Below are 22,249 nucleotides of genomic sequence, written 5' to 3'. Positions count from 1 at the left end.
CACACTATCACAATGACACACAGCCAATCAGATACACATCTCCTATCACAGGCACACACATCCGAACGCAGACAAACACAGCCGATCGCAGATACACACAGCCGATCGCAGATACACACAGCCGATCGCAGATACACACAGCCGATCGCAGATACACACAGCCGATCGCAGATACACACAGCCGATCGCAGATACACACAGCCGATCGCAGATACACACAGCCGATCGCAGATACACACAGCCGATCGCAGACACACACACAGCCGATCGCAGACACACACACAGCCGATCGCAGACACACACACAGCCGATCGCAGACACACACACAGCCGATTGCAGACACACCACATCCAGCACTTACGGCAGCAGGGAATGAGAGCAAGTCACGTGTCCGGCCGCAGGTCCTGTTCGTCGCACTGCACTGCATCTCAGGATTCTCCCGGCGAGAAGAGATCGGTGTCGCTGGATGAGGTGAGTGTGTATGCGATCCGATGTGTGTGCGATCCGATGTTTGTGTGTGTGATTTGATGTTTGCGTGTGACCCGATGTTTGTGTGTGCGATCTGACACTGTGAGAGATCTGCGATCTGACACTGTGAGAGATCTGCTGTGTGTGTGTGAGAGCTTATGTGTACGGGTGTGTGATCACTGCAGGTCCTGCTGCTCGGCGTCTGGTGAGTGTGATTGCCGGGTGCCGCTGTGTATAATGAAGTGTCCTGCAGTATCTGTAACTTGTTTAGCTGCACGGACACTTCATTATTTATCCGGGACTAGGGCTTATTTTCGGGGGAGGGCTTATATTTAAGCCTTTCTCCAAAAATGCTGAAAATCCCTGCTAGGGCTTATTTTTGTGGGAGGTCTTATTTTTGGAAAAACACGGTATTCGGCCCCACTAACCAGTGCTCACAAGCAGAAACGGTTGCAGTGGGCCCAGATGTGCCTGAAGACTAATTTTCAGTCTTGTTTACTGATGAGTGACGAACAACCCTGGATGGTCCGTTGGATGGAGTAGTGGATGGTTGATGGATGGCCACTATGTCCCAACAAGGCTGCGACGTCAGCAAGGAGGTGAAGGAGTCATGTTTTGGGCCGGAATCATGGGGAGACATCTCGAAGGCCCCTTTAGGGTTCCTGAAGGTGTGAAAATGACCTCTGCAAAGTATATAGAGTTTCTGACTGACAACTTTGTTCTATGGTACAAAAAGCAGAAACGTGCCTTCAAGAGCAAAATCATCTTCATGCATGACAATGCACCAGCTCATGCTGCAAAGAATACCTCTGTGTCATTGGCTGCTATGGGCATAAAAGGAGACAAACTCATGGTGTGGCCACCATCTTCCCCTGACCTCAACCCTATAGAGAACCTTTTGGAGCATCATCAAGCAAAAGATCTATGAGGGTGGGAGGCAGTTCACATCAAAACAGCAGCTCTGGGAGGCGATTCTGACATCATGCAAATAAATTCAAGCAGAAACTCTCCAAAAACTCACAAGTTCAATGGATGCAAGAACTGTGAAGGTGATCTCAAAGAAGGGTTCCTATGTTAACATGTAACTTAGCCTGTTAAGATGTTTTAGATTTAAATAGCTTTTTATTTTAGTGAATGTGACCTCCTAATGCTGCAAACTCCACAAATGAGCATTTTCAGTTCTTTAAAACATATAAAATGTTTAGAAACTCTACTGTGCCTAATAATTTGGAACAGGAAGATTATACTGTTATCATTGCGAGGTTTCTTCAATAAAATCCAATGTATACTCTTAACGGGTGATGACTTTTTTTATTAGACTGTCATTTGCACTGACCCTTTAGGAAAATCAGAGAGAAATTTAATTTGCAGAATTTGGAACGTGGTGTAGAATGTGTATTCTTATACCTAGAGAAGGGATCAGACGCCCTGTGTGTGGACCCAGTATTCACCTCCGTCACTATTCTGGGTTCTGCGACGTGTCATGGAATTTCCTCATTGCATTCGTTATCTTGCAGAGAGGATATGTACTCTCAGGACTCCATTGATCTGCTGGCAAATTCCGGCCTTCAGTTCCAGAAGCATGAAGAAGAAGGTATTGACACGCTGACGTTTGCAGAGTTACTCATGACCTCCGGAGTGGTTCTGTGTGATAATGTGAAGTGGCTCTCATTCCACAGGTGAGGTTTTGGGCAGTGTTACTATGCTACTGTATAAATATTAAGCCCCTCACGACATATGACGTACATGTGTCAAGGGAGGAATTGTGGGTGAAGACTGCTAATGGTATCTTCATACAGGGAATCCAGAGACAGTGCCGTATTAGCTGTATATCAGTGCCGATATATCAATGTATCAGACAATGAACACAGACATGTTCTCTCCTTCAGCCAGCGTCATCAACTGACTTTTGTATTTTGAAAGAAACTTAATTATACAAAATGCCACTTCGGCCTTGAAGCTAAACAGGGAGTAAGGAGTGTTTCACTCCTTAATTTCTCCCAGCATGTTATAAAACATCTTTGTTCGTTAAAACATTCTTTCTGTGAGAACACTACTGATAAGACCTTTACTCCTCATTAAAAGACTTCCATCGTTTGTACATCTGTTCAGTTATTTTTGGTAATCCCTTCATGACTATGCAGCTTTGAATTATATTATAGGTCTGTGCAAATGCTACATAGACAGACAAATAATTATGCAACTACATCTATATTTTGATTATGTACATACACAGATATTCTTATTACGTTTAAACAAACAAGCTATAGCTCAGACCACCTCCACACATGGACGTCATATCCCTGTCTTTGATGCGTTCCTGGCAAATGATGGCTGATTTAATCTCTTAAATGCCACTATCAATCTCTGACAGTGTCATTTAAAGGGAACCTGTCACCACTTTTTTGGCCTATAAGCTGCAGCCACCACCACCGGGCTCTTGTATACAGCATTCTAACATGCTGTATATAAGAGCCCAGGCCGGGGGTATAATATAAAAAAAACTTTAATACTTGACTAACGGTCATGCGGTGGGCCTTTTATGGGCGTCTCCGTTCTCCGGTGCCGGCGCCTCCTCTTTCGGCCATCTTCGTCCTCTTTCTGAAGCCTGGGTGCATGACGCGGCTATGTCATACACACTCTCCGGTCCTGCGCAGGCGCACTACAATACTTTGATCTGCCCTGCTCAGGACCTCAATGCCGGCGAGTGTGTATGACGTCGGACGCATCATGCACCGCGGCTAGAGAAGGAGGAGCACAAAGATGGGCAAGATTTTTTTTTTTTGCTATACATATCGGTGCTGATGCACTGCTATGTATATAGCACAAGTGATTGGATGATTGCAGCTTCAAGTCCTAATAGGAGGCTATTAAGTACAATAAAGACGGGGTAAAAAAAAGTTTCTCTGACGCCTCGTTGGGGGACACAGGACCATGGGTGTTATGCTGCCTATCCATAGGAGGACACTAAGTAGATGCAAAAGCATAGCTCCTCCTCTGCAGTATACACCCCCTGGCTGGGCCAGGCAAGGCAACCTCAGTTTTAGCTTAGTGTCTGTAGGAGGCACTTCCTTTCCAGGTTTGTTATTTTTTGAGGGCAACTGTTTCCTTTTGGGACCGATCTCCCACTAGCATCAACGGACGGGAACGTGGCGTGTCGCCTCCACGTACCCCCTCCTGCAACGATGGATCCTGGGCTGGACGACAGGTTCCACAGACACCGATTTTTCCAAGGGGCCTAGGGTGGAGGCCTGTGCTCCTATAGCCCAATTCCTCAGCCCCTCTTTGCAGGCTCTGAGTTGAATATGGCACCGGTGTGACCGGACACAGCAAGCTGACTCTATTTCTTCATCATTCCTTATGGGAGACCCAGACCATGGGTGTATAGCTTCTGCCTCCGCAGGACACACAAAGTACTACACTAAAAGTGTAGCTCCTCCCTCCGAGCATATACACCCCCTGGATGACAAATCTAACCAGTTCAATGCTTTGTGTTCAGGAGGTCACACACACACACATGCATCCTCTGATTTTTGATTTTTAAGATTTTTGATTTCAAAGATTTGGAAGAAAAGCGGGTCCAGTCTGGACTCCCGGCATGTCCCTTCTCACCCCACTGTGTCGGCGGTGCTGTTAAGGTTGACTTTACAAGGCTGGAGCCTTCTCATGCCGCGCTCCTTCACCATCCTCTGAGGCTCTGGCTTGAAGTGGGAGCCATCACTGTTCTCTCTGCTCTGCAGGAGACCGGTCTCCATCCGCAGCCCTGTCAGGATCCTGCCGGACGGAGCGTTTACCCCCCCCCCCCAGGGACCTGGCCCTGCCTCTCAAAAGCTAAGTATTGAGACGTTATTCAGGGGTCCCGGGTACATTTATTGAGGGGAGAGTGTGTTTTTTAACTCTGCTGTGATTTCCGGCCGGTTCTCTGGGTTTTTCCTGAGAACCGCGCCGAGGGTGCCTGCTCGTCGGCCGCATGTAAAAATCTAGGCCCCGTCTTCAGTTGCGGCCTAGTTTCGTTTTCAGTTCCCCTGCATGTCAGTCTTGCAGGGGAACAGTGCGGCGCCGCCCACCGGCCGTTCAGCAGAGGGGAGGACACTCCTCTCTGAGGAGATGTTTCCCTCCCCTGTATCTCTCCTTGGCCCTCCGGTTCCCGCTCTTGGGCTATACCCCGCCCCCCCTCCTCACTCCGGCGCCATTTTCTCAGCGTTCACTCACTGATCGGCGCCGGCTGCTGCAACTTCTGCAAACACTGGGGGTCCGAGCTGTGGAATCCGGAGGGCACACAAAAACCGGTCTGGTAAGCCACAACCTCTGGTTGTGGGCTTTATTATACAATCTCAGAGGGTCATTCTAAAGGAGTGTACTCTTTACTGCAGAGCCTCCACCTCAGCAGCATGTCTCTCACTAGGAGCAAGGCTGCCAGGCTTTACTCTATATGCACTGCATGTAAGCTCATTCTGCCTGAACCGAGCACATATCCACATTGTGATGCCTGCTCGAACATAGTGGTGCCTCAGCCTGGAGCCTCCTCAGGGGTTCCTCCGGCTGCTCCGGCCCCGGTGGCTGAACCCCCGGCTTGGGTAGCATCTTTTTCCAGTGCTATCTCCCAGTCTTTTGCCGACTCCATGGGACAGCTGTCCCGGACTCTGCTGACCATGCATCAGCCCCCTTCTCAGGGTGCCTCTGCTGCTCCGACTCGCTCTGCAGAGCTAACAGAGCATGTTTTAGGACCCCGTCCTCCTAAACGGAGACGCAGGGACTCTTCTCCTTCCTCGTCCCACGACTCTGATTCACGAGCTGAATTGCAGGGCGAGGAGGATACTTTTACTGTGGGCTCAGACGCTACCTCTATGTACCCCATTGATTTATCTGAGGGTGATGCGGATGTTAGTGACTTGATTGCATCCATCAACTCCGTACTGAACCTCAATCCACCAGTGTCAGAGGAACAAGCCTCTCTGGTAGAAAAACACCAGTTTACCTCACCCAAGAGAGCAAGGAGTATGTTTTTTAACCACTCCAGTTTTCAGGCCACTGTTACCAAGCCCAGGGCCTGTCCTGACAAACGCTTCCCAAAGCGTAGTTCTGATGACCGTTTTCCCTTTCCACCAGAAGTGGTCAAGGAGTGGGCTCATTCACCAAAGGTAGACCCTCCGGTGTCTAGAATCTCAGCCCGGACAGTCGTATCTGTGGCCGATGGCACCTCTCTTAAGGATCCCACTGACCGCCAGGTTGACCTTCTGGCCAAATCTGTATATGAGGCGGCAGGAGCCTCGTTCTCCCCGTCCTTTGCAGCAGTGTGGGCTCTTAAGGCAGTTTCTGCCTCTCTGGCGGAGATACATTCCCTCGCCAGGGACTCTATACCCGAGATGGTTGCCTTAACTTCCCAGGCTTCGGCTTTTTCATTCTATGCCATGTCTGCCATTCTGGAGGCTTCTCACCGCACGGCGGTGGCTTCCGCTAATTCCCTCGCGATCCGCAGGATCTTGTGGCTTCGAGAGTGGAAAGCAGACGCTTCTTCCAAGAAGTACCTTGCTGGGCTCCCCTTTGCTGGGTCCCGGCTGTTCGGTGAACAACTGGATGAAATTTTTAAGGAAGCTACTGGCGGGAAGAGTACTTCCTTGCCACAAACTAGAACCAGGAAACCTGTCCAGGGCAGGAACCAGTCGAGGTTTCGTTCCTTTCGTTCCTCTAACTGGTCATCCTCTAAGCCCTCAGCTTCGTCCACTAACTCAGCCAAGGATCGAAAACCCAGCTGGCGAAGCCGCGTCCTCAGAAGAACAGAGGAGCCGCTGCCACTAAGGCAGCCTCCTCTTGACTATCTGGCTGCACCAGCAACGTCCTTGGTCGGTGGCAGGCTCTCCCACTTTGGCGACGTGTGGTTTCAATACGTCTCCGATCAGTGGGTACAGGATATCATCTCCCACGGCTTCAGGATAGAATTTTCTTCCAGCCCGCCAAACAGATTTTTTATGTCCACTCCCCCCTGCTCCAAAGCCGCCGCCTTCTCTCAGGCCGTGGCATCTTTGCAGGCCAACGGAGTAATTGTTCCGGTTCCCGCCCGGGAGCGGTTCAGAAGTTTCTACTCAAACCTCTTCCTAGTCCCCAAGAAGGACGGTTCCTTCCGGCCCATCCTGGATCTCAAGCTTCTCAACAAGCATGTTCAGGTGCGGCACTTTCGCATGGAATCTCTGCGATCGGTCATTGCCTCAATGACCCAAGGAGATTTTCTAGCATCCATCGACATCAGAGATGCTTATCTGCATGTGCCAATTGCAGTTTCACACCAGCGTTGGCTACGCTTTGCAATCGGAGAGGAACATTTCCAATTCGTGGCTCTCCCCTTCGGGTTAGCCACGGCCCCTCGTGTTTTCACCAAGGTCATGGCAGCAGTGGTTGCGGTTCTGCATCTCCAGGGGTTGGCAGTAATCCCCTACCTAGACGAACTTCTAGTCAAGGCTTCTTCCAGTGCAGACTGTCAGCGGAGTGTCTCGCTCACTCTCGCCACGCTTGTCCAATTCGGGTGGCTTGTCAATCTGCCCAAGTCCACTCTGACTCCGACCCAGAAACTTACGTACCTAGGGATGCAATTCGAGACTCTGCCGGCACTTGTGAAGCTGCCCTTAGTCAAACAGCAGTCCCTTCATCTGGCGGTGCGTTCTCTGTTGAAGCCCCGCCGTCGTTCCATCAGGCACCTCATGCAGGTGCTGGGTCAGATGGTGGCGTCAATGGAAGCGGTTCCCTTTGCCCAGTTCCATCTGCGTCCTCTGCAGCTGGACATTCTCCGCTTTTGGGACAAGCGGACCTCTTCCTTGCACAGGCTAGTGGCTCTGTCGCCACAGACCAGGAGCTCCCTTCAGTGGTGGCTTCGGCCCCTCTCTCTGTCTCAGGGACGCTCCTTCCTGACTCCGTCCTGGGTGATCCTCACCACGGACGCCAGTCTCTCCGGCTGGGGAGCAGTATTTCTCCACCACCGAGCACAGGGCACTTGGACTCCGTCCGAATCAGCCCTCTCGATCAATGTGCTGGAAATCAGGGCTGTACTTCTAGCTCTCGTAGCCTTTCACCACCTGTTGGCGGGCAAGCACATTCGAGTCCAGTCGGGACAACGCGACAGCTGTTGCCTACATCAATCACCAGGGCGGGACTCGCAGCCGCCTGGCGATGTTAGAGGTTCAACGCATCCTTCAGTGGACGGAGGACTCCAAGTCCACCATATCCGCAGTCCACATCCCAGGCGTAGAAAACTGGGAGGCAGATTATCTCAGCCGTCAAACCGTGGACAGCGGCGAGTGGGCTCTGCATCCGGCAGTGTTCCGGTCAATCTGCCGCAAGTGGGGCACTCCGGTAGTGGATCTAATGGCATCCCGGCACAACAACAAGGTCCCGGTTTACGTGGCTCGCTGCCACGATCCTCAGGCCTTCGCAGCGGACGCGCTGGTTCAAGATTGGTCCCAGTTCCGTCTGGCCTACATGTTCCCCCCTCTAGCTCTCTTGCCCAGAGTCCTGCACAAGATCAGAATGGAGGGCCGTCGGGTTATAATCATTGCTCCAGACTGGCCCAGGCGAGCTTGGTACCCAGACCTGCTCCGTCTGTCCGTAGAAATGCCGTGGCATCTCCCGGACCGCCCAGACCTTCTCTCTCAAGGTCCGTTTTTCCGCCAGAATTCTGCGGCTCTCAGATTGACAGCGTGGCTATTGAGTCCTGGATCCTGACGGCTTCAGGCATTCCTTTCGAGGTCATCTCCACGATGACTCAGGCTCGGAAGTCTTCCTCGGCCAGGATTTACCACAGGACTTGGAAGATTTTCTTGTCCTGGTGTCGCTCTTCCGGCCATGCTCCTTGGCCGTTTTCCTTGCCGACCATCCTGTCCTTTCTACAGTCCGGTCTGCAGCTAGGACTATCCCTCAATTCCCTCAAGGGACAGGTCTCGGCTCTGTCGGTATTGTTCCAGCGGCGTATCGCCCGACTGGCCCAGGTGCGCACCTTCATGCAAGGCGCATCTCACATCATTCCGCCTTACCGGCGGCCTTTGGATCCCTGGGACCTTTTAATCTGGTCCTCACGGCCTTACAAAAACCCCCCTTTGAGCCTCTTAGGGAGGTTCCTTTGTTTCGACTTTCACAGAAAGTGGTCTTTCTGGTGGCCATAACTTCTCTCAGGAGAGTCTCTGATTTGGCTGCGCTCTCTTCAGAGTCACCTTTTCTGGTTTTTCACCAAGACAAGGTGGTTCTTCGTCCGACTCCGGACTTTCTTCCCTAAGGTGGTGTCTCCTTTCCACCTTAACCAGGACATTTCATTGCCTTCCTTTTGTCCGGCTCCTGTTCATCGCTTTGAGAAAGCGTTGCATACTTTGGATTTGGTGCGGGCGCTCCGAATCTATGTGTCACGCACCGCCGCTCTTAGGCGGTGCACCTCTCTTTTTGTGCTAACCACGGGTCAGCGCAAGGGTCTCTCGGCTTCTAAACCGACCCTAGCTCGTTGGATTAGGTCAGCCATCTCCGATGCCTACCAATGTTCTCAGGTGCCCCCTCCGCCAGGGATTAAGGCGCACTCGACCAGAGCTGTCGGCGCCTCCTGGGCTTTCAGGCACCAGGCTACGGCTCATCAGGTTTGTCAGGCTGCCACTTGGTCTAGTCTGCACACCTTTTCGAAGCACTACCAAGTGCATGCTCATGCTTCGGCAGATGCGAGCTTGGGCACACGCATCCTTCAGGCGGCTGTCGCCCATTTGTGAAGTTAGGTTTTGCCTACTTCTCAGTTCTGTTTATTTCCCACCCATGGACTGCTTTGAGACGTCCCATGGTCTGGGTCTCCCATAAGGTACGATGAAGAAAAAGAGAATTTTGTTACTTACCGTAAATTCTTTTTCTTATAGTTCCGACATGGGAGACCCAGCACCCTCCCTGTTGCCTGTTGGCAGTTCTTGTTCCGTGTGTTTTCACCGGCTGTTGTTGTAGACAGAGGTTCCGGTTATTCCGGGTTTTACCCTATCTCCACTTATGGGTGGATGTCCTCCTTCAGCTTTTGCACTAAACTGGTTAGATTTGTCATCCAGGGGGTGTATATGCTCGGAGGGAGGAGCTACACTTTTAGTGTAGTACTTTGTGTGTCCTCCGGAGGCAGAAGCTATACACCCATGGTCTGGGTCTCCCATGTCGGAACTATAAGAAAAAGAATTTACGGTAAGTAAACAAAATTCTCTTTTTTCACTGCCTGGACTGAAGCAGCGTTTAAGGTGAGATCCCCCCTGACTGGTTTCCCAGAAAAAGGGAGAAAAGACGCTGCAGAGAAGGCTCCCAGGACATTTACAGTAAGAGCCCCAAGGATCCTGCACACACAGTGTTAACTTTTCTCTAGCTTGCTGGCTGGAGGAGGGGGGAAGTCACTCCTGTTTGCAGAACATCCTGCAGATAATTTCCTGGTGGCAGGGGGAGGGCCTAGGGCTCAGGGACTCGCGCTGTTTATTTGCTCTAGCAGAAAAGCCGGCTGATAACCACCAGTGACAAGCTGTGTGCTGATTGGAGGGAGAGGGAGGAAAACTATCAGAAGCTCCCTTCCCGCCGTTTTTTACTACCCACAGAGGGGGGGGGGGCACACTGACTTCATCTTCGCGCTCTTTTAGCTCTAAGCCCCCCCCCCCCCCCCCCCGGAAAGCGTGCGAAGATCTCCATAGAGCTTAATCCTTCCTGAGGACAGGATCATCGGCTGATTCTGGTGAGGTGCTTGCTTAACTTTAGCTCTGCTGAGCATTACTCCCCCTCCTGGCATACTCCTATTAGGAACATGCATAATTCTAAGGGCACTAAGAGTGCTAAGGCCCACCTAGTCTATTATTCAGCCTGCACTGCCTGCTACGCTGAGCTACCACGTAAACACCTCTTCTCCCTGTGAGTCCTGTGCCCCTATAGCCCCCTAAGACTCCCCTGCCACCACCGTCGCAACCGTCAGCCCAGAGCCTAGGGCTCCCAGCCCACCGGAATGGGCACAGTTTCTGTCCCAATCCATGGAAAAACTGTCACAGAACCTGGTGCTGGCTATGCAATGTCGTCCTCCACACCCTTCTGGGTCCCTGGACGGAACACAGCCTGAGGATACCCCTATGGAGGATCCTTCTGAGGTAATCCGGGCACATGCTTCACCGGTTGGGTGTCTCCAGCACTCTCTCATGACCCACAGGGCTCTCCCTCGGGAGCACACAGGGCAGGCTCTCCCCAACGCTCTACGACTTCTGAAGAGCTGGAGGAGGGAGAATGCTGTTTATACCAAGAGGATTCCTTGGTTTCAGCCTCCCCAGATGATCAAACTGCAATAGACGCCCTTATAGCAGCAATCAACCAAGCTCTGCATGTGGAGGATCCCCCATCCACTACCACTGACCATGCGGTCTCCTTTAAGAGGGCAAGGAAACCCCAAAAGGTTTTCACTGATCACCCAGAGTTTCAGGATATCCTCACAAAGCAAAGGGAGAAGCCTGACAGGCGCTTCAGTAACCGTAAACTCATGGAGTCCCGGTACCCTTTTGCCTCACCTGCCCCTAAGGGCTGGGCCGATCCGCCCTCCGTCGACCCCCCCCCCTGACCCACCCCCCCCCTGTCTCCCGCCTTGCCACAAAGACGCTCCTGTCTTTACCCAATGGTTCCTCCATCAAGGACCCGACAGACAGGTGGAGCACCTCGCCCGCTCTGCTTTTGAGGCTGCGGGTTCCTCCCTCTCGCCCTCCTTTGCTTCTGTGTGGGTCGCAAAGGCGATCTCGGTCTGGGCAGAATCCCTTAACACTTCGCTTGAGGAATCCCTGTTCACTCATACCTTCACAGAGGTAACAGCTCAAATTGCCGCTGCGGCGGAGTACCTCATGCAGGCCTCCATGGACGCTGCTACCTGCGCAGCGTTTGCCGCCTCAAATACCATAGCCATCCGTAGAGCTCTCTGCCTCCGACAATGGCGAGCGGACTCTGCCTCCAAGAAGTCTCTCACGGGCCTTCCCTTTTTTTTTCCAGACCGATTGTTTGGCGAACGTCGGAACAAGCTCATCTCTGACGTCACGGGAAAAAAAGAGTACCTCCCTCCCCCAGCTGAAGTCCAGGGCGTCTTTCACCAGACGTCCACAGTCCTCGTTCTGCTCCTTTCGGAACTCATTTGGTTGGTCGACATCCCGTGCTGTCCCCGCCACGAGCCGCGGACTACGCAGGGACCGACCTTCTCAGCTCTCCCCGAAACCCACTTCGTCATGGCAGCCTAGACCGAAACAGTCCAGGACTAGGCAGACTCGGCCACGGCGTTTTCCCTCCTCATGACTCCTTCGGCGCCCCGGAAGACACACTCATTGTAGGTCAACTGCGGCTCTTTCATCACATCTGGGCTGCCGCCTCAGACGACAAATGGGTGCGAGACCTTGTGTCTTCCGGTTACCACATAGAACCGACTCGGGAGTCGGGTCCGAAATTCTTTCTCTCAAACCCCCCAAAGACTTGAAAACGACGTGAAGCTTTTTTTCTCAGCAATCCACTCGCTTCAAACAGCAGGAGTGATAATACCTGTCCCGGACGACGTGAAGTTCAGGGGTTTTTATTCCAACCTCTTTGTGGTCCCCAAAAAGGATGGGTCAGTTCGACCCATCCTGGACCTCAAACACCTGAACAAACGTGTGCACGTACGGAGATTCAGAATGGAGTCCCTAAGGTCCATTATTGCATCCATGGTTGAAGAGGAATTCCTCGCCTTAGAAATCAATGACGCGTACCTGCACATACCCATCGCCCCAGATCACCAAAAGTTCCTCCGCTTCGCAGTTCAGGACTCCCATTTTCAATTCGTAGCTCTACCCTTCGGCCTTGCCACCACACCAAGGGTCTTTACCAAAGTCATGGCGGCCATCATGAGCGTCCTTCACGCCAGGGGAGTAGTCGTTCTCCCTTACTTGGACGACCACCTCATCAAGGCCCCCTCCTTCTGCGACTGCTCAACCAGCGTACAGATCACTGTGGACACCCTATCCCGCTTAGGGTGGCTAGTGAATCTAAACAAATCATCCCCGATCCCATCACGATCCTTCACCTTCCTGGGCATGTCCCTGGACACCCGTCGGGGCTTGATCCTTCTCCCCCTGGACAAGGCGATCGCTCTTCAACGAGCGGTACGCTGCCTTCTACGTCCTCCGTCTCGCTCCAATCTATTCAGCATGAAGGTGCTCGGCAGGATTGTGGCGGCTATGGAAGCAGTACCCTTTGCTCAACTGCACCTCCGCCCACTGCAGCTAGCCCTTCTAGCGGCCTGGGACAAGAGCCCCTTCTCCCTGGACAAACATCTTCACCTGACTCCTTCAGTCAGGTACGCACTCCGCTGGTGGCTTCCGTCCTCATCCCTATCGAAGGGGAGATCTTTTCTCCCAGCGAACTGGCTGGTCCTGACCACGGACGCCAGCCTCCTAGGCTGGGGAGCAGTGTACCGGCACCACACTGCTCGAGGACGTTGGACGCCCCAGGAGTCTTCCCTACCCATAAACATCCTGGAAATCTGCGCCATCTTCCTCGCGCTCAGGGCATTCTGCCCTCTGCTAGTGGGTCATCAGATTTGAGTCCAATCGGCCAATGCGACAGCTGTAGCCTACGTCAATCGCCAAGGGGTACACCTGCAGCAAGGCAGCTTATCTCGAGACCCACAGGATCCTCAGCTGGGCCGAATCGACAGGGTCAGTGATATCAGCAGTACACATACCGGGAGTAGAGAACTGGGCAGCAGACTTTCTAAGTAGCCAAGGCCTGGCCACAGGCGAATGGTCTCTCCACCCAGAAGTGTTCCTACACATCTGCACTCGCTGGGGTACACCAGACGTGGATCTAATGGCCTCAAGGTTGAACGCAAAGGTACCCGCGTTCATAGCCAGGTCACGCAATCTGCAGTCCATCGGCACGGATGCTCTAGTCTACTCCTGGCTCCACTTCCGCCTGCCTTACATATTTCAACCCCTACCTCTGCTGCCGCGGGTAATCAGGAAAATCAAGGCAGAGGGAGTCCCGGTGATACTGATAGCACCGGACTGGCCCAGGCGCGCCAGGTACGCCGAATTAGTACAAATGCTCGTCGACGTACTGTGGTGCCTTCCAGACATCCCAGAGTTGCTGACACAAGGGCCCATTTCCCATCAGAACTCCAGAGCCCTGAAGCTGACGGCATGGTCATTGAGACCTGGGTATTAACAAGAGCAGGATTCTCCCCCGCGGTTATCTCAACCATGATCCGCGCCCGAAAGCCTGCTTCATCCCGCATTTACCACCGTACGTGGAAAATCTTCCTTTGATGGTGCAGGGAAACTAACGTCCAGCCTCTGCCTCTGGCCAGAATTCTCGATTTTCTGCAGGTTGGCTCTCAGTTCCCTTTTAAAGGGCCGGTCTCAGCGCTCTCAATCTTCTACCAATGCCGCCTGGCTCAAAAAACGCAGGTCAAGACCTTCCTCCAGGGCGTTTCCCATCTAGTTCCCCCGTACAAACGGCCGCTGGACCCATGGGACCTCAATCTCGTTCTGGACGGTTTCCAGAGCTCCCCCTTTGAACCTCTTAAGGAATCCTCCCTTGCTTTTCTGTCGTGGAAGGTAACGTTCCTGGCGGCAATTATGTGCATCAGACGGGTTTCTGAGCTAGTAGCACTCTCTCTTGCCGCGAGCCTTTTCTTATTTTTTTTCACCAGGACAAGGTGGTTCTGCGTCCCCTTCCGGATTTTCTTCCAAAGGTTCCTACCCCGCTTCATTTGAACGAGGACATTGTTCTGCCTTCCTTTTGTCCACACCCAGTTCATAGGGTGGAAAGGTCTCTGCATTCGTTAGACCTCGTCACAGCTCTCAGATATTACATATCCAGGACAGCCCCCTTTAGGAAAACTGACTCTTTGTTCGTCATGCCTGAGGGGCCTAAGAAGGGATAGGCAACTTCAAAGGCGACTCTGGCTTGCTGGATTCGCTCTGCGATCCAGGAAGTCTACCGCTTGCAACGCAAGCCCATTCCTAGTGGGCTACAGGCTCATTCCACGCGAGCAGTTGGCGCTTCGTGGGCCATTCGGCATCAGGCTTTAGTGGAACAGGTGTGTAAGGCTGCGACCTGGTCTAGCCTACATACGTTTTCAAAGCATTACAGAGTCCATACCCAGGTTTCAGCTGAGGCAAATCTGGGTAGGACAATTCTGCAAACAGCAGTAGAGCACCTTCTCTCAGTAGGCCCTCCAAGCTGTCTGGGACTGGTTCCTAGTCCTTGGGTTGCGTTGTCTTGTTTTTATTTTTCCCACCCATGGACTGCTTTAGGACGTCCCATGGTCCTGTGTCTCCCAATGAGGCGTTAGAGAAAAACGGATTTTTGTATACTCACCGTAAAATCGTTTTCTCTTAGCCATCATTGGGGACACAGCACCCACTTTGTTGCCCTGTTGGGCCTTAGTTCTCTCAGTACCTTTTTTTTTTTTTTTATTTGGTTATGACTTTTTCTCATGTTCCTCCGTTGAGATAAGTTTCTACTATTATTATTTTTTTTTTCCTCCTACTGCTTGTGTACTAAATCTGAGGTTGCCTGGCCCAGCCAGGGGGTGTATACTGCAGAGGAGGAGCTATGCTTTTGCATCTACTTAGTGTCCTATGGATAGGCAGCATAACACCCATGGTCCTGTGTCCCCCAATGATGGCTAAGAGAAAACGATTTTACGGTGAGTACACACAAATCCGTTTTTTCTTTTTCGCTCCTAATTGGGAGACCCAGACAATTGGGTGTATAGCTACTGCCTCCGGAGGCCGCACAAAGTACTACACTCAAAAGTGTAAGGCCCCTCCCCTTCTGGCTATACACCCCCCCGTGGGAGCACGGGTCCCCAGTTTTTGCTTTGTGCGAAGGAGGTCAGACACGCACGCATAGCTCCACTATTTAGTCAGCAGCAGCTGCTGACTATGTCGGATGGAAGAAAAGAGGGCCCATACAGGGCCCCCAGCATGCTCCCTTCTCACCCCACTTTCTGTCGGTGGTGCTTGTTAAGGTTGAGGTACCCATTGCGGGTACGGAGGCTGGAGCCCACATGCTGATTCCTTCCCCATCCCCATTAGGGCTCTGGGCGAAGTGGGATTTTACCGGTCTCCAGGCACTGAGACCGTGCTCCATCCACAGCCCCTGGAGAAGCCGCTGGATATGGAGCTGAGTATCGTCAGGGACATGGCCCTGCTCTGTCAAGGTACTCTGTGTCCCCGTGCATACGCGCGCACACCGCAGCATTGCTGGGTGTGTTAGTGCGCCGGGGACAACAGCGCTGCTGCGCTTGTGCCATTTCCTCACTTCAGCTTAGCTGAGTGGGTAGACTCAGGGAGAACGGTCGCGCCGGCCGCTGGGACTGCGACGCGGCTGGGACTTGTGGTGCGCCGGGGACTTCCGCGCTGACCGTGCATATATCACGGCCGCGCTTATTACTACAGTCCCCGGCTTTTGCGGCCTAGTTCGTTCGTTCCCGCCTCCGCACCTGCCAGTCAGGAGGAGGGCGGGACGCTGTACAGAGCATCAGCGCTGAGGGCTGGAGTCTTTTTTACATACTCCAGCCCTCACACCAGGCACAGTAGGACGCAGTTTCCCGCACTTTGTTTGTGGCACGCCCACGGTCCGCCCCTCTTCACTGAACGCCGGCAGCCATTCCTGCCTGCACGCTGAGCTGCAGAGGGGAGACGGGGAGACCCAGACACGGGATTCTACGGCCTCATACCCGCTGTTCAGCGGGCGGTAAGCAGCCCTCAAGGGCTCACCCCCACTTGTGCCGTTTGTATACTGAGTATTTTGTGTTTGCAAATACTTTGTACTGTACGGTCGCTGGTGATTCTCGGCTATATACCCTCCTAGATTACAAGGAGGCAACAGCATGTCGTCCGCAAAACGCAAGGGTGCTAAGGCACAGACATTATATGCTGCCTGTACCGCATGTGGGGCTGCTCTACCGGCAGGTTCCACTGACCCCCATTGTGTGCAGTGCTCGGCCCCTGTGCAACTTGCACAGCCGGGGCCTCTGCTGGACGTGACCCAGAGTGTACCACCTGTGAATGCTGTCCAGGTGACAGGAACGGAGTTTGCAGCTTTTGCTGACAGATTGTCTATGACCATGTCAAAGATTCTTGAAACATTGCAGTCTAGACCAGTAACTCAGACCATGGACACTGTGGCATCATTGCTCCCTGGTCCCCCTCAGCTGGAACACTTCCAAGCTCCGGGGGTGTCACATGCACCCCAGGGTGACGATTCTGACTCAGACAACAGTCCCAGACAACCTAAGCGGGCTCGTTATGAGGGGCCCTCAACTTCGTCTCACTGGTCAGGATCCCAGCGGGACGAATCTATGGGTGATGAGGCGGATGTAACTGATCAAGATTCTGATCCTGGGACCGCTCTCAATCTGGATACACCGGATGGTGACGCCATAGTGAATGATCTTATAGCGTCCATCAATAGGATGTTAGATATTTCCCCGCCAGCTCTTCCTGCGGAGGAGGCAGCTTCACAGCAGGAGAAATTCCATTTCAGATATCCCAAGCGTAAATTAAGCACTTTTCTGGACCACTCTGACTTTAGAGATGCAATCCAGAAACACCACGCTTATCCTGAGAAGCGGTTTTCTAAACGGCTTAAAGATACACGCTATCCTTTTCTCCCTGACGTGGTCAAGGGTTGGACCCAGTGTCCCAAGGTGGACCCTCCAATCTCCAGGCTTGCAGCTAGATCTTTAGTTGCAGTAGAAGATGGAGCGGCACTTAAAGATGCCACTGACAGGCAGATGGAGCTCTGGCTGAAATCCATCTATGAAGCTATTGGAGCGTCGTTGGCGCCAGCTTTTGCAGCCGTATGGGCACTCCAAGCCATTTCAGCTGGGCTTATACAAGTCGACTCGGTCACACGTACATCTGCCCCGCAGGTGGCACCATTGACCTCTCAAATGTCTGCATTCGCGTCTTACGCGATTAATGCTGTCCTGGACTCTACGAGCCGTACGGCGGTGGCGTCAGCCAACTCCGTGGTTTTGCGCAGAGCCCTGTGGTTGAGAGAATGGAAGGCAGATTCTGCTTCCAAGAAGTGCTTAACCAGTTTGCCTTTTTCTCGCGACCGATTGTTTGGGGAGCGTTTGGATGAAATCATTAAACACTCCAAGGGTAAGGACTCATCCTTACCTCAACACAGACAAAACAAGCCCCAACAAAGGAGGGGTCAGTCTGGTTTTCGGTCCTTTCGAGGCTCAGGCAGGTCCCAATTCTCCTCGTCCAAAAGGACTCAAAAGGATCAGAGAGGCTCAGATTCTTGGCGGACTCAGTCACGCCCAAAAAAGACAGCAGGAAGAACTGTTACCAAGACGGCTTCCTCATGACTTTCAGCCTCCTCTCTCCGCATCCTCGGTCGGTGGCAGGCTCTCCCGCTTTGGCGACATTTGGCTGTCACAGGTCAAAGACCGTTGGGTGAAGGACATTCTGTCTCACGGGTACAGGATAGAGTTCAGCTCTCGTCCTCCAACTCGTTTCTTCAGAACTTCCCCACCGCCCGACCGAGCCGATGCTCTGCTGCAGGCGGTGGCCGCTCTAAAGGCGGAAGGAGTGGTGACTTCCGTTCCTCTTCAGGAACAAGGTCACGGTTTTTACTCCAATCTGTTTGTGGTGCCAAAGAAGGACGGGTCCTTTCGGCCCGTCCTGGATCTAAAGTTGCTCAACAAACACGTAAAAACCAGGAGGTTCCGGATGGAATCTCTCCGCTCCGTCATAGCCTCAATGTCTCAAGGAGATTTCTTAGCATCAATAGACATCAAAGATGCTTATCTTCACGTGCCGATTGCGCCAGAGCATCAGCGTTTTCTACGCTTCGTTATAGAAAGCGAACACCTGCAGTTCGTAGCGTTACCTTTCGGGCTGGCAACAGCCCCTCGGGTCTTCACCAAGGTCATGGCAGCAGTAGTAGCTGTCCTGCACTCGCAGGGTCACTCCGTGATCCCGTATTTGGACGATCTACTTATAAAGGCACCCTCTCAAGAGGCATGCCAACACAGTCTGGACGTGGCACTGAAGACTCTCCAGAGTTTCGGGTGGATTATCAACTTTTCAAAGTCAAATCTAACCCCGACCCAATCACTAACATATCTTGGCATGGAGTTTCATACTCTCTCAGCGATAGTGAAGCTTCCACTGGACAAGCAGTGCTCTCTGCAGACAGGGGTGCAATCTCTCCTGCAGAACCAGTCCCACTCCTTGAGGCGCCTCATGCATTTCCTAGGGAAGATGGTGGCAGCAATGGAAGCAGTCCCTTTCGCGCAGTTTCATCTGCGCCCTCTACAATGGGACATTCTCCGCCAATGGGACGGGAAGTCGACGTCCCTCGACAGGGATGTCTCCCTCTCTCAGGCAGCCAAGGACTCTCTCCGATGGTGGCTTCTTCCCACCTCATTGTCAAAAGGAAAGTCGTTCCTACCCCCATCCTGGGCGGTGGTCACGACAGATGCGAGCCTATCAGGGTGGGGAGCAGTGTTTCTTCACCACAGGGCTCAGGGTACGTGGACTCAGAGAGAGTCCACCCTTCAGATCAATGTTCTGGAAATCAGAGCAGTCTATCTTGCTCTGCGAGCCTTCCAACAGTGGCTGGAGGGCAAGCAGATCCGGATTCAGTCGGACAATTCCACAGCGGTGGCGTACATCAACCACCAAGGGGGAACACGCAGTCGGCAAGCCTTTCAGGAAGTCCGGCGGATTCTGACGTGGGTGGAAAACACAGCATCCACCATATCCGCAGTTCACATCCCAGGCGTGGAAAACTGGGAAGCAGACTTTCTCAGTCGCCAGGGCATGGACGCAGGGGAATGGTCCCTTCACCCGGACGTGTTTCAGGAGATCTGTCGCCGCTGGGGGATGCCGGACGTCGACCTGATGGCGTCACGGCACAACAACAAGGTCCCGGTTTTCATGGCACGGTCTCACGATCACCGAGCTCTGGCGGCAGACGCCTTAGTTCAGGATTGGTCGCAGTTCCGACTACCTTATGTGTTTCCACCTCTGGCATTGTTGCCCAGAGTGCTCCGCAAAATCAGGTCCGACTGCCGTTGCGCCATTCTCGTCGCTCCAGACTGGCCAAGGAGGTCGTGGAACCCGGATCTGTGGCATCTTACGGTAGGACAACCGTGGGCGCTACCAGGCCGTCCAGACTTGCTGTCTCAAGGGCCGTTTTTCCATCTGAATTCTGCGGCTCTGAACCTGACTGTGTGGCCATTGAGTCCTGGATCCTAGGGACCTCAGGTTTATCTCATGATGTTGTTGCCACCATGAGACAGGCTAGGAAACCATCCTCCGCCAAGATCTACCACAGAACGTGGAAGATATTCTTATCTTGGTGCTCCGCTCAGGGAGTTTCTCCCTGGCCATTTGCATTGCCTATTTTTCTTTCCTTCCTGCAGTCTGGGTTGGAAAAAGGTTTGTCGCTTAGCTCCCTTAAAGGACAAGTCTCTGCGCTATCCGTATTCTTTCAGAAGCGCCTGGCGCGACTTCCTAAGGTACGCACGTTCCTGCAAGGGGTTTGTCATATCGTTCCCCCTTACAAGCGGCCATTGGAACCCTGGGATCTGAACAAGGTTCTAATTGCTCTCCAGAAGCCACCTTTCGAGCCTATGAAGGAGATTTCCTTTTCTCGGCTTTCACAGAAAGTGGCTTTTCTGGTGGCGGTCACGTCTCTTCGGAGAGTGTCAGAGCTGGCGGCGTTATCTTGCAAATCTCCCTTCCTGGTGTTTCACCAAGACAAGGTAGTACTGCGTCCAATTCCAGAGTGTCTTCCCAAGGTGGTATCTTCCTTTCATCTCAATCAGGATATCACTTTACCATCTTTGTGTCCGCATCCAGTTCACCAATTTGAAAAGGGTTTGCATCTGTTGGACCTGGTGAGAGCACTCAGGATCTACATTTCCCGCACGGCGCCTCTGCGCCGTTCGGATGCACTCTTTATCCTGGTCGCTGGTCAGCATAAAGGGTCGCAAGCTTCCAAATCCACCCTTGCGCGGTGGATCAAGGAACCAATTCTTCACGCCTACCGTTCTGCTGGGCTTCCGACTCCTTCTGGACTGAAGGCCCATTCTACCAGAGCCGTGGGTGCGTCCTGGGCATTACGGCATCAGGCTACGGCTCAGCAGGTGTGCCAGGCGGCTACCTGGTCGAGTCTGCACACTTTTACCAAGCATTATCAGGTGCATACCTACGCTTCGGCGGATGCCAGCCTAGGTAGACAAGTCCTGCAGGCGGCGGTGGCCCACCTGTAAGAAAGGGCTGCCTGACAGCCCGATCACGAGGTATTCTTTTACCCACCCAGGGACTGCTTTTGGACGTCCCAATTGTCTGGGTCTCCCAATTAGGAGCGAAAAAGAAGGGAATTTTGTTTACTTACCGTAAATTCCTTTTCTTCTAGCTCCAATTGGGAGACCCAGCACCCGCCCTGTTTTTTCTTAGGGTATTTGTTTTTCGGGTGCACATGTTGTTCATGTTGATAAGTTACGTTCTCCGATATTGTTATCGGATTGAATTTGTTTTTGAAACAGTTATTGGCTTTCCTCCTTCTTGCTTTTGCACTAAAACTGAGGGACCCGTGCTCCCACGGGGGGGTGTATAGCCAGAAGGGGAGGGGCCTTACACTTTTGAGTGTAGTACTTTGTGCGGCCTCCGGAGGCAGTAGCTATACACCCAATTGTCTGGGTCTCCCAATTGGAGCTAGAAGAAAAGGAATTTACGGTAAGTAAACAAAATTCCCTTCTTTTCGCCGCTGCAACATTTTAATAAGGGGTGATCAAAACGTTGTAGCTACCCAAAATGGTATCTGTAAAAATGTCAGCGCATAAAAAAGCCCCCAGAGCCTCAGATCCTGGAAAAAGAAAACCTTCCGTCTCTCGGGAAATGGTAACGCAAGCAATTTTTTTTTTTTTTTTTTATTTAAAAAAAAAACCAAAAAAACAAACAAAATTTACCATAATTTATTGGCATGGAGGCAAGCAATAAGAGGAGCTGAGCCGCAGTTCTCGGCAATATCCACAGTGTGCAGAGCTGCGCTGCTCTTCTCCGGACCCTCCAAGGAGGATAACTGCTGATTGGTGGCAGTTCCCCACCAATCTGATATTGATAACCATCCTGAGGACACGTCATCAGTATGTGAGCAGCCCCTTTAAAACTTAAAATAGCCATCTCCTGTAGAACCATTACCCCCAATGTCCTCATAAACGTTGATGCTCAGCCAATTATACAAAGCACAGTTTGGGTGTGAAATTTGCACTTCTGAACATGCCTGTAGTCTCTACTGTTTCTATATTTTTGTTTCTATCTGATTTATACCGTATTTTTCTTTTTATAAGATGCACCCCAAATTTAGAGATGAAAAAAAGTGAAAAAAATAAATAAAAATGGGGTCCATCTTATAATCCGGTGTTGTCTTACTGGAGGGGGGCAGCAATGGTGGTGAAGCGGGGTCACAGGAGGCAGTCGCGGCGGGTCCGTGGTGGTGGTGGCGGTGGGTGAGTGATAGAGCAGGCCTCTGCGGTGAGTGACCCAGTCCGTCCGCGGTCTCGGTTCAAATGATGGCGCCTGGAGCGGCGCATGCGCAGATGGAGTTCTCATCCAAGAGCTTAATCTGTGCACGCGCTGACTCCCAGCGCCATCATTTGAAACTGGGACCGCGGACAGACTGGGACATCTGCCGCACAGCCACCCGGCCGCACAGAGGCAGCCGGGCGCCTGTCGGTGCCCGCACGCAGCCACAGGTGCTTGGCTGCCCC

The 22,249-nt window shown here is 52.5% G+C and overlaps 1 protein-coding gene across 1 annotated transcript in view; it reads left to right on the top strand.

The window, feature by feature from the left end:
• Positions 1-22,249, top strand: part of CNOT8 (CCR4-NOT transcription complex subunit 8) — an 80,498-nt gene that overhangs the window by 47,579 nt on the left and 10,670 nt on the right. The window contains exon 4 of the mRNA XM_075344306.1: positions 1,986-2,147. Within this exon, the coding sequence (XP_075200421.1) occupies positions 1,986-2,147 (162 nt within the window). The remainder of the gene's footprint in view (positions 1-1,985; positions 2,148-22,249) is intronic.

This window comes from Anomaloglossus baeobatrachus, chromosome 4 (assembly GCF_048569485.1).
Source record: "Anomaloglossus baeobatrachus isolate aAnoBae1 chromosome 4, aAnoBae1.hap1, whole genome shotgun sequence".
NCBI lineage: Eukaryota > Metazoa > Chordata > Amphibia > Anura > Aromobatidae > Anomaloglossus > Anomaloglossus baeobatrachus.
This window is presented reverse-complemented; position numbering and strand designations above follow the sequence as displayed.